The 12,500-nt window shown below is 40.3% G+C and overlaps 3 protein-coding genes across 3 annotated transcripts in view; 1 reads left to right on the top strand and 2 right to left on the bottom strand.

Moving 5' to 3' along the window:
* Positions 1-1,330, bottom strand: part of LOC120770888 (nucleoporin Nup188) — a 9,343-nt gene extending 8,013 nt beyond the window's left edge. Inside the window, exons 1-3 of the mRNA XM_040098531.1 lie at positions 1,186-1,330; positions 903-1,122; positions 1-840 (exon numbers count right to left, since the gene is read on the bottom strand). Coding sequence (XP_039954465.1) covers positions 1-840; positions 903-1,122; positions 1,186-1,208 — 1,083 coding nt within the window. The 5' untranslated portion in view covers positions 1,209-1,330. The remainder of the gene's footprint in view (positions 841-902; positions 1,123-1,185) is intronic.
* Positions 1,331-5,237: 3,907 nt separating this feature from the next.
* Positions 5,238-9,771, top strand: LOC120772793 (forkhead box protein O). Its single transcript, XM_040101576.1, has 2 exons — positions 5,238-5,400; positions 8,355-9,771. The coding sequence occupies exons 1-2, from the start codon at positions 5,352-5,354 to the stop codon at positions 9,365-9,367; spliced, it is 1,062 nt and encodes a 353-aa protein (XP_039957510.1). The 5' UTR covers positions 5,238-5,351; the 3' UTR covers positions 9,368-9,771.
* Positions 9,465-11,624, bottom strand: LOC120772794. Its single transcript, XM_040101577.1, has 2 exons — positions 11,197-11,624; positions 9,465-10,445 (listed from the first exon to the last, which is right to left on the bottom strand). The coding sequence occupies exons 1-2, from the start codon at positions 11,585-11,587 to the stop codon at positions 9,805-9,807; spliced, it is 1,032 nt and encodes a 343-aa protein (XP_039957511.1). The 5' UTR covers positions 11,588-11,624; the 3' UTR covers positions 9,465-9,804.
* Positions 11,625-12,500: the final 876 nt, after the last annotated feature.

The following is a 12,500-nucleotide window of genomic DNA, read 5'->3' as shown; positions in this document are numbered from 1 at the left end:
CTTGAACATGGAGCTTGTTAGCAGATTGTGCAAATACTCAAAACAACGCAAGTCAATGGCGCGTTTACCCATCAACTGGCATGGCAGAAAAGCTTGCGCGTCCTCCATGGCCTTTGTAAAGCGCATTTTTAGCAACATCCAACCCAGCAGCAGCGGACCATTTTCGGGATTATGATACATACGTATGATTTCCTTATCCAATGAGTCGATAATATTCAGCGCTAAAGCAGAGGCTGCGTCGCTCAAGTCGATACACTTCAACAGCAAGATAGTCTCCGAGTACGCTAAACGTGTCATTAACTCATTATGTAGTGGCTTCGCAATGTCCAAATAACTTTGTTGTCTGCCAAAAGTGTGTTGTCGAAAGCAGTCGAATAGTTTCTCAATATGCTTCAATTCAAATGGTGAGTGTTCACAGATCAGTAGCAAGATGTGCAGTACTTCGTTGATTTCGCGTGCATTGCCTTCCGACCAAACAATTAGACGTGTGTGATAATCGAAAAATTCCCCATTCGCCAGTTGATTGGGTGGATATGCACTAATGAGTTGCTCCAATTGATTAAGGTAGGAATCACGTAATTTTGGCAGTGTAATTTTATTTAAAATCTCTTTGTATTGCGTGTGATATGGATGATTGGGTGTTTTGTAGAAGAGTAGCAAATTTTTAACGATTTTCAATACGATCATACGTTCAAGCGTATAATAACCCCAAATATCATCGAGCAGTTTGCTCATATTACTCTCCGATGAAATATGTGCTGCGAGCGAACTGGCGGAGCCGCGATATTCATTGGTTAGATAGTAGCAGAGTATCTCCCAGCATTGTTGCGACTCCAAGTCCTAGTAGCAAAATATTTTTGTATTAAATATATTAAGCTAAACGTGATTTTTAAATAACATACCAACAACTCTTGCAAATTCTGCGTAAATGGCAGTAACTTCTGCTGCTTCTTCTTCTTCAGCAAGTCTTCCAATTTCACATTAGAGGCTGTACGCTTGCGAAATTGCAGCACACCGTCTTGCAGTTCCTTCGATACGTTCAGCAATTCTTCACGTACTGTGCTCTCTGGTGTTTCATGGTGTATGCCGGAGACAAGTTGCCACAGACGCTTCCAATCGGTGCTGTTGTGTTTGTAAAGCAAGAATGTATTTATTTATTCGTGGCAATATAATCAAATTACTTACATTACACTGCCATTTGTACTCATTGCTCACTGTTCTTGTTTTCTCACTATCTTCTTTTTTATTTGGCAGAAATTTCACTTAAAATTTATAAAATAATTGCGTGCGTGAAATCTCATGCATTTCTCAGCCGCCAAATCTTCCGAAACGATTCGTTTGTCAACTGTCATAAACAGCTGTTTATTTTTGGACACTTTTGTAATAGATTCGGTAGTGAAATTTGTAGTAGCGCTTGGATTTTTTAACCGTTTGAATGTTTTCACGCTGCTGTTATATTTAAATACTTTTTTTTAAGCTTTTTATCCCACTTTAAAAGTGAATGAAGAAATGTTGTGAAGTCCATGCCAAGGTTGAGGTGGTATGTTATCTCTGAAAGCAGAGAACGTCGTTGGAGCAAATACGGCAGGATCTTGTACAATAACAGCACTTCCTTGCGGTTCTTTTTGTTATTGATTTGCTTCTTTTATCCCCATTTCCTTCAAAATTTGACATTTGAATGGCGGTAGTGGTGGTTAAAGAATCGTTTTATTTTTATTAATGAACAATAAATCAGATTTAAATAATTAATTGAATTTTATGTTAGTTACAAGCAAATTTAATAAAACATGTGTATGGATGTGTTTAGTTATATGTGTGCGCGAAATGGTTTCATTCTTTGTTTGATTATAAAAACAAATTTAAAGTGATGAGACCAATATTATACGTTGAAAAAATGTGCATTTTTCATAATTTCGTGGAAAATATAAAAACTATAAACAATTAGTGATTTTTTTAGGAATGTTGAAAGCCGATTGCATACATTTTGGTACACGCTTACTTTATGGCAAAGGTAAGCTCGCTTAGTTCTAGTAAGTTATCTTATTTGTTATACTTATATGACTTACATATGATCAGACGAAAATATATATGTATGTACATATGAGAAATATATGATTTTTACGAAAGCGCCCCAGCAGAAACTGCTTGGAGTGGAGTTCATTATCATACTTAACTGGGCGCATGCAGGCATCCCGTTGTAGTCCGGAATGCAGTGTTCTGACTTGTCTGTAGTTTCCGAGTCTGCGTTTCACTGCATCCACGCGAGCATAGTGGTGCGGCGTAGTTAAGGGTCGGCCGGCCGATTGCCTTGCCAACAGCGTTTCTTTGTCTTTTCACCATCTGCAGCCGGCTAACGACTTGAGGATTTTGTTGAGGCTCTGAGAGGACCCGGATTCATCTCCGCTATAAAATTGTTGTGGACATAGTCCAATTTCTTGAATTTTAGCTTTTAACTTTCTTTCGAACAGCTCAACTAGTTCCGGTCGCGAAGATAATTTTTCCCTGATATTGAAATAAGTCATATTCCATGACGCTTTTTATTTTTATATGATATGTTTTCGCATATAAAATTAGAGAAAAATTTTGTTCGAGTTTTAAAGTAGCCAATGGAGTAGGAAATATATTCAAGTTTCCGAACGTTCGAGTAATCGTGTGCTCGACTTTTCGCGAGTGTGCACATACTATACATTGGTATACAGTCGTTCTCGGCGATCCTCATACTCCGCAGTGGAGACTATGCGAAGTTAGGCATCGAATTTATCGCTTTTTGGCAGCGAATATCCTGTGGTCTGAAAAGTAATTAAACTGACCAAGCCATCGCCAACCATCACAAATCTCTATCCTCGCCTTCGAACGCTAACCCTAACTAATATACAGTCAAAGTTTCCTGCTATTTCATCCAATTATTTTGAAGTTACTTTTCTGCTATTTTTGAATTCAGGATTTCGTAAAAGAGAAAGATGGTTTGGAATAATACCATTTCCGAAACCCATAATGTATCCGCCATTGCTCATAAATCCTCGAAATATTTTTTTCTCTGTTGATATGACTATCAGTGACATCTGAGCCAAATGTCACATCAAAATAATCATTTGGGTTTAGTAGACGCTTGTCTTTCTGAAGTGCATAAAGTGCGTTCGCCGATTTTTACGAAGACTGAAATTATTCAACATAGAAGTTCCATTAAATTTTGAGTGCAGAACAAATTTCTGGTGTCGAAATGTTCAGAATGTTGAAAAAGACCTTCGGTGATAATTGTTTGTAGCGAGCAAGTGTTTTTGATTGGTACAACAAAATGGTCGAGAACGCGTTGATGACGAACCACATCCTGGACGGCCATCAACTTAAACTGTTGATCAACACGTCAATAAAAAAGGGGCATTGATGCTTGAGAATCAATAATTAACAGTTAGAGATCTTACTGGGATCGTTGGAATGTCGGAAGCAACCATTTTGAAAGATCATTTGAGCCTAAGAAAAGTGAAAGCACGATTGGTTCCAAAATCACTAAATTTTGTTCAAAAACAACGTCCCGTTATCGTCTGTGAAACAATGTCTTCTGACTAACTGGATGCCATGAAACGTTTTAGTGGCGATGAGTTTTTGATCTACTTGTACGCTTACGACCCGGAAACCAACGATAAATCGGCCGAATATCGTGGCAAAGGTGAGCCGAAACGAAAAAACCATGTCAAAGGAGGTCACAAACCAAGGTTATGTTGACAGTTTTCTTCGTTTATCGAGGTATGTTGCACTTCGCATTCCTTGCGACCGGCCAAACTGCCAACACGGAATAATATTTGAGTGTTATGCGTCGTTTACGCGAAGCTATTCGAAAAAAAGATGCCGGATTTATGGGCAGACAACGTCGACCATCACATACTACATTGATTCTTCGTGAGTTTTTCGCCAAATTTTCAGCCAATATCATGCCGAAACCAGCGTGTTCGCCTTATTTAACTCCGTGTGACTTCTGGCTCTTCAGCAAACTCAAACAGCCGCTCCGGCTTAACCGTTTTGAATCAATTGAAGGCATTGAACGTGAATCGCTACGGGTATTGTTAACCACTGTTTCGAGTATTGGAAAAAACTTTGGCGAAAGTGTATTGGAGCCAAGGATGATTTCTTTGAGGGAGACGGCAAAGATTTTGAAGGACAAGTTAGGAATTTTAAAATAATGAAAAAGTCTTACTATTTTTTGCCCACAATAGCATGTACTACAGTGGTCTAGTGGTCCGATATCGGCGATTTCGGCAAATGAGCAGCGTCGATCAATTTTTTAAGATTTATTTTGTATGCCTCCAAACTAACTGTTCGAATATAATCGTTGAAAGGCTTCGAAGTAAAGATTGGAAATACATTGGATAATAACTTTGGTATTAATTCGATATTGACGCGGAATAATTTGTGACAAACACCTACTTATACAATTACTTATAAGTATGAATATACATTCATATAACGCATTAAATATATGTATGTATGAAATTATAAGTATATGAACATCAAGTTTTATATATAATATCTGAAATATTTATTTTTACCCTTATGACATTGATTCTGTTTCTTTTTAATATCCTTTAAACTAGAATTGTATTTGCGCAACAATTAATATCGCCTAACACACACATGTCCACATACATACATACATTCATTCATTCATTAGAATTCATTTAGTAACTCACACAAGACTTCGCACTCACTCAAGGGGGTAGTTTTCGAAATTTCGCTTTTGCCTTTCGCACCAACACATTTCACGAATTACTTAGCCCTCTCAGCAAGCAGCAGCCGCCTTGCGTCTGTCGGTGCTGTATGGATGAGCGCTAGCTAGATTAACGGTAATGCTGATGCTAACACGAACGAAGCGCACACAGCCGAACCGAACAACAACAACAACAACACACACACACAAACAAACATGCATTAGCATACACACGACTTCCTGCCACTAGCCCAGGTCGGCCGCCAACCCACCCGCTAGTCGTCAGACCCCTACAACTGCAGGCTGGCACTGCTGTAAGTGCGAGCGCCTCCCCGTCAGCGCTTACAGACCCAAGCCAACACACGAGCACAGTGAGAGCAGATCTAACGACGAGAGCGACAAGTGAGTCAGCAACACACAGAAAACGGTAAATCACCAGGCGAATGTGCTCAACAACGAAGCTGTGTCCGCAAGGATTTTTACAGCATCGCTAGGGCGCTTGCGACAGCACGAAATTAGTTAGAGAAAACAAACGCTACGCAGTAGATCTAGTGCTGACAGCCAGTGTATACATATATTACTTAGAAAAGGTAGCAAATCGGAAACATCAATAATACGGAGCACAAATTTAAAAGTTAATTGGAACGCCATGTCGCAAAAATCAGCACCAGCGGCGCATACTTTTGAGAATGATAACAGTAAGTGGTTAAAAACAATAAAATAACAGTAAATTTGCAATATTTTCCTCAATCAACTATAAAAGAGTATCTCTTTGTATGTTTGTGTGTGCGTGTGTTTTGCCCTTACGTCACTGATTTACAGTTCAACAGATTTTCTGTATCCTGACAAGTTGCTGTGCTGCTGTGTTGTTAGTGTTATGCTGCAAATTTAGCTTCTTTCCTGCGCCTAGTTGCTAGCTCGTGAAGTGTTTGTTTGCTTTTTCATCGCCCAAATGTGTATACAGCAACAAAGTACAAACGAATATACACACACACACATATGTATATGTGCATGTATGTATGTCTGGTGTTAGTGGTTTCTTGGAGCGCGTTATCATTACTGGCGACGGACACAAGCGTGCGGTTGAATACTTGTCGCTAGTGCCTCTAATCGTTCTCCGCTTTTGATTGCTTTATCAATTCTGTTTTGCTGCAGCTTCTTTTTCTTTGCTTGTTGCTTAGGCAAACGAAAAGAATTTAGCTAGCATGCTTGGATTCGCTTGGGCTGATGCTGTGAGCGCCAAGACTTATTGCTGGTGTGTGGTGAATAAAGAAAAGTGCGCGTTTTCACCGCGAGTGTATAAGTAGAGAGTCAGTACATATGTATGTATGTATGTGTGTATGTGTGTGCCAATTCTGCTTTCTCGTATTTTATTACGTAACAGGACAATTGAACAGGTCTCCGGCTTACGATAGTAAAACATATTTTTTCGGCAAAATTCGGTTTTTTGTTCAAAATATAGTCGGTCTCTTGAGAGAGCGCATTTGTTGTACGCTTTATATTTTCGTTCAAAGTAAACCACATTTTCGGCGATCACCCCTTCATTCCGTTCCCATAACGGTCGGGCCTACGTAACCGGAACGGACGCGAATTTTTTTACGGCCAAGGACTGTCAACTCAGCAGAATTCTGCCGCATCAAAAGAACAACACGAAAATTTCTTCGCTGCGTGTGTACTTTTGAGATCTGAGCTCAGAAAATAGTTACTGGGGGACAGATCTGGAGAATACTGTGGACGCGGAAGCAATTCGAAGCCCAATTCATGAATTTTTGACATCGTTTACACTGATTTGAGACACGGTGCATTGTCTTGGTAAACAGTACTTTCTTTTTCTACAAGTTTTACATTTGTGCTTCAAATGGTCCAATATGAAAGTCATTATTGATAGTCCTTCCTTATCCAGCTGGTCAATAAAAATGATTCCATACGCATCCTAAAGTACCGATGCCATAACCTTGCCAGCCGACTGTTGTTTTTTCCTCGCTCTGGAGCTGTTTACCTGGGATGACTGTTGATTGGACTTCGGAGTGAAATGATAGAGCCACGTTTCATCCATTGTTACATATCGACGCAATAATTCGGATTTATTACGCCTGAACATCTCCAAACGCTATTCCGAATCATCAACTCGTCGTTGTTCTTGGTCAAAAGGTAGCTCGCGCGGTATCCACTATGCTTAGAGCTTTCTAATACGCATATCGTGAATGATATGATGTACACGTTCATGACATCTTCAGAGTTCTTGCTATCTGAAACTTCATTTTACGGTCATCTAATATTATTTTGGAGACTTTTTTGCTGCCATCGTCGGTAAACAACTTCTTTTGGGTGCCCACTTCGTTATTCGGTGCTCATTTCGCTACGTCTGTACTTAGCATACCAATAATTGATGGTGGATTTTGGTTGAGTCAGTTTGGGTGTCCAGAAACTCGTCATCAATACAAGTTTTGCTTGATTTGCTGAACTATGTTAATGCCGTCGTATATCTCGTACAGCTCATCGGTCCAGAGACTACGGATGTTGTCATCGTCCATCGGATGATTAGTGACTAGTAGTAATTGGTCTTCATTCGTTGGGAGAAGACTTTACTTCTCAATTTTCTTGCTCAGTCCGAAGTAGCACCTGTTGGCAAAGGGTATTCTGCGTTGGATTGCAAGGCTGATATTATTATTGGCGCTAATACTGGTTCCATGATGGACGAAAGTATTTACCACTTCAAAGTTATGAATGTCAACAGTGAGGACAGAAGATATTTTGTCTTGTCCTCGTTCACAACCAGACCCATATGCTTTGCTTCCAATTATTTCAATATCATCATCGGATGCTAGCAACTATACTTTTATAGAAGATTGTTCCTTCTCTATTTAGCTTTGCAGCTTCGTAAATTGAAAAAGTCACACGATAAGGAGTGTCTTTGTCTCAAACTTTGCTTGGTATCTTACCGCTCGAAGAGGTTCTATCCGATCCCGATGGAGCTTTTGGTGGGCGGAGCATTTTGTGGTAGAGGCTTTCTTTTTCAATATTTGGCGCATAGGGAATATATGGGGCAAATCATGGATGAATCGAAATCGAATTTCGCAATTCAGACTTTCAACAACTGGTTTTGGATTTTAAAGCAAAGAGAGGAACATTTTTTTCTTCAGTAGCTCTCATAGAAGTAAATAGTAGCCTAAAAGTCAAACAACGGATCTTCCGTTTTAAGCCGAAAATTTCTTAGTTTTTTTTGGTAGATTTTCAAGGGATAGTCAAGGCGATAAGTTACATTGATACGAAAAACTCAATTTAGCTACAGATTGCAATTACTCTAAGCGCTATTATAAAATGTTTCAAGGCAATTTACCCGTGACATCTTATCTTCCGAAAATAGTTAAGAATATCCGGAAAAGCAAGCTGTAGTGAACTTTGTGAGCTCATTAAGAATAAGACGGCCACTTATAGGACAATTTGACGACAGGACAGGATCCCACTTCAAATTAATCGTATACTTACTTCCTAGCAGATAGTTTAGACGCTTAGTAACTTCTGCTTGTAGAATGTTTGTTTTGTTTGTCAGCTAAGCAATATCGTTTGTGTGATGTGTGTTTTGGTACAATTCAAGTTCTTAAGTTCTCACCACATAATGTTCTCATAAAATCGAACGCTCATCTTCCAGATTACTACCAAATCAGCGATGAAGATCTCGAAGACTGCGATGATCTCAACGATGACTGTCTACTCGAAGAAGTGGTAGAGGGCAGCAATGGAAACAGCATCACAATCGGTGGACGCGGTCCCTATGAACGCGCTTGGACCTCGGAAGCAACGCGTGCACTCATACACATACGCGGACCGATGCAAGGCATGTTCACGGAAGGACGTCAAAAGCGTACAGCGCTTTGGTTACACTGTACGCGGCAGCTACAGAAATTGGGTTTCCGTTATAGCGCGGCGAAAGTACAAAAGAAATGGCACAACATATTGATTACGTACAGCAAGAACTTGCCGAAGAAAAAGTCCAGCGGCTATGTACATTGGGAGTTCTTCGAGGAGATGCATAAATACTTGAAGGATAAGCAAGTCGATATATATGAGTTTCAAATGCAATCATCGCCATATTCGAAATCAGCTATTCAACAACAACAACAACAGCAGCAGCAGCAACAACAACAACAGAAGCAACAACAACCACAAACGTCAGCTTTTCGTGAGCTCAAACAAGCGCCCGCACTCTCCAACGAACTGATGGCACAATTCGACGGGAATCAACTGTCGTTGCTGGCCAACATAGCCGAAACGAATATGGACAAATCCAATGATGAGTTCGATGAAGATTCGACCATAATGTCGGAATTGAAACAACCGAAAATGGAATTCAATGACAACGAATTGCCATTGGAAATCTCACATGCGAACGGATATAGTAACAAATGCAACAACGCGCACTTTCCGTCTGTCGTCAATGCGGCGCAGGAGGAGGGCGTCTGGTGGAAGGACTATTTCGAACGCAAACTGGACGTGGAACGTGAGAAGATTCAATGCCAAAAGGAGCTGCATCGCGAACAAATGCAATTCCAAAAGACAACCGCGCTGCAACAAGAGAAAATCGAGCGCTTGAAGATCGATGCGATCAACAATTTGACGGCGACGCTGCAGAAGCTAGTGGAGACGAAGAATCGCAAGGCGTAGAGCAATGTGAAATAAAGAAGTTTCATTGATTTTTTTTCGTTTTTTTAAGTAAATTAAGTCAAGCCTTTGGTCATTAGGCAAACAGGCGTAAATCGGGTTAAGTTTTTGTAGAGTTCAAGTCAAGTTTTTTATTTGGTACTATACATTTTCCTTGAAGTTCCATATATTGCTATTGAAAAGTTTAACCCTAGAAGTCAATTTGGGCATCTAAATCCTGCTTCTAAGCGTCTTATTCAAAAATAATTTTTTCTAGTTAAGCTATTTTGCCTGGAGGCCAATTATATTTGTGTACATATATTTAGAATTAAATTAAATGTAATTATTTTTAATACCTGAATATAAATTAATGAGTACAAGTTTACTTTCACATTGTTTTTATCAAGAAACACATTCAAAACTTCATAAAAGTTCATAATTTGCCGCATTTAAGGACCACCCTACAACTGCCAATCGATTTCTAACACTGTAGCTACTGAAGCAGCTTTACTATCGACCGTCTCAGTGCCATAGCTGAAGATCCACAAGTCCGTGGAGAAAACCAAGCATTCGCCAGCGCTCAAACGTATATTCACCACAGGACAGCGATTTGGACAGGGTTGCTTCGGACGCAGACGTATGTCAAAATGACCGTTCAGTTGCTGTACGAAGATCAAGCCATGTAAATAGATTTCATTAAATTCTGCGTACGCATAGTTCTGCGACAACAGTGCCCAGCTCGAGTAGAACGGCTCGAGGTGCAGTGGATAGTAGTAGGGTCGTGTGACGAAGCGACGTGAGGCCTTGACTGCGCGCCGCTGACAATTACGCAATTGTAGAAACCATTTGTTGTGTGTCGGTGTTGTGTGCTTAATCTTCTCCAAAGCCAATTCTAAGTTAAAGAGTTTTTTCAGCATTAAATTCGTTGAGACATCGCATGGATCACTTTCAAGGAAATCCGACGAGGAGTTGTACATTTGATTGAGCAGTGTGTTCAGCGTACGCGGTGGATGCGAGTCGGTTACTATTACTGGCCAACCACGTTCGAGGTACATTGATTCAAGTGTTGAGAAGGTGATATTCGTTGTGGTGGGAATGCGCTCTGGAAATGACAGAAGAGAGAATATATAAAATATTTTTCCGTTACTGAAATGAGATTCGTAAGTTCTGGGTATATGTAATTGGCGGTTTGGTTTTTTGTTTGTCAGTCGTTTGATCAAGTTCACCTATTTTGGAAGTGCATCTTGTTGTAACCCGATATTTATTAGGTTGTACCGCTTTCAAGACACTTCTTAACGTTTGATGAATTTCTATGGGAAGTTTTTTCTCTGAAAGCAGTATAGTCTGAAAATGTCCCTTGTAAGCCGAAGTGGAGGTTAAAGGAAAAATTGATCTTGGATGCTCTTGGGAGCTATTTTATTTGAAAGGTCTGCACCTGAAGCCTCTATGCAGAAGAACGCAAACGGAGTATACTCATTTTTGATGCGAGCAACGTTCAGTTTCTAGAAGTTTTCTTTCTTTTTGTCTGATATACATATATCCAGCCAGCCGGATATCCGAAAGATTCCTTATGACCATCTGGTGCGAAGAGAAAATACGGACCGACTTCAACTATTTTTGGTAGCAAAACATTATATGTTTATTTGTATATTCTTATCTAAAGAGATCCCTACAAGGGAAGTATTGAAAAGACGCAGTCCATCAATTTGGTTTTCTAAATCCTGTAATGATTTCTGATTTCTTACTTCCATCACAAAACCATTTATTTTCACAAAGATCACAACAAAATTGTTTTAAAGCTTCGATTTTAATATAAGAATCATATTACTACAAATTCCCTCAACAATACTCACCCAGCGTCTCGCAGAGCACACAATTTCCCGCTTCCGTTTCGTAGCGTGCTGGGATTTTAGTTGTGGGTGCCGCACTACCGCCGTCCACCTTATCCACCTTACGTTCAATCAGACAGCGACTGTTATAAAGTGGCATCCAATCCCAATAGGGCAACACCTGTATCAGCAGCAAACGTCCAATGGCACTGACAAACCAACTAAATTCATCGCACCAATTGTAGAGCAAGCACAAAGCACCGAAGATGGCCAAAACAACGCATGCCACCGCCGAACATCTGTTGCTGCGACGTTGCAACAACGGTTGGCATATGGCACGCATCTCGGCGGCGCTGAAGCCCTGCTGCTTGCACTCAGCAAAGAAATCGACAAATTCTTGTTCCAACGTTGCCATGATGAGCGTCTGCACGCGAACACTTTGCGGTCCCGAATGAGCGCCAACAGTCCCACGATGGCGTTAGCCGTTGCAAAAACGGAACGTGCAAATGTGGCAAATTGCTGTTTGGGGCTGCCACCGCACATGCGCGCTGCTCGCATGCCTGGCTGCTGGCACATCTGGCGATAAGCGAGTTAAGGAGTTTAAATCGAATTTAACACTTCATTGCATGCGAAATTGAAATTGAAAGTGTGGTGCGATTTGTCGGGTAAAATTGCATAAGGGGACACTTAGTTAAGAGTGAAAGGAGAAACTTAAAAAAAAATAATAATATAATATTTAAAATTCACTCACACAGACAAACAAATCGTTTACTCTTTAAAAGAACAGAAAGCCACTTTTGACACAACGAAAAGGAGCTGCCTTTATGCCTTTATACCGTTATGTCTGAATTTGGTATCCCGCAAAACTAATACGGGTGTGTAAACTAACGTTGAGCAATACCATAAGCTCCCTATAGATCGGGGAGGATCTCTCCGAGCCGTTCGATACCTAACGAGGTTTCAGACAAGGCAAATCCCATATCGTGCGACTTCTTCAACCTATTGCTGAAGAAAATAATACGAGCTGCAGATCGGAGTAGAGAACAATTCTTGAGAACGGGTAAAGTCCTCTCTCGACGAACAAGCCCTAACCTCTATAATTCAGTCACTTTTCCCGTCCTGCTATAAGGTGCAAAGGCATGAACCATGACAACATCTGATAAGTACTAGTGTACTTAGTACTAGTACTAGTACTAGTTTTCGAGAGAAAGGTCCGGCGGTAGATTTATGATCCTTTGCGTATTGGCGTCGGCGAATACCGCAATCGGTGGTACGATGAACTATACGAGATATACGATGACATTGAAATATTTCAGCGAATTAAGACT

This window comes from Bactrocera tryoni, chromosome 3, assembly GCF_016617805.1.
Source record: "Bactrocera tryoni isolate S06 chromosome 3, CSIRO_BtryS06_freeze2, whole genome shotgun sequence".
In the NCBI taxonomy this organism is placed as follows: Eukaryota; Metazoa; Arthropoda; class Insecta; order Diptera; family Tephritidae; genus Bactrocera; species Bactrocera tryoni.
Note: the sequence above shows the minus strand (reverse complement) of the source record. Positions and strands in the feature narration are given on the sequence as shown.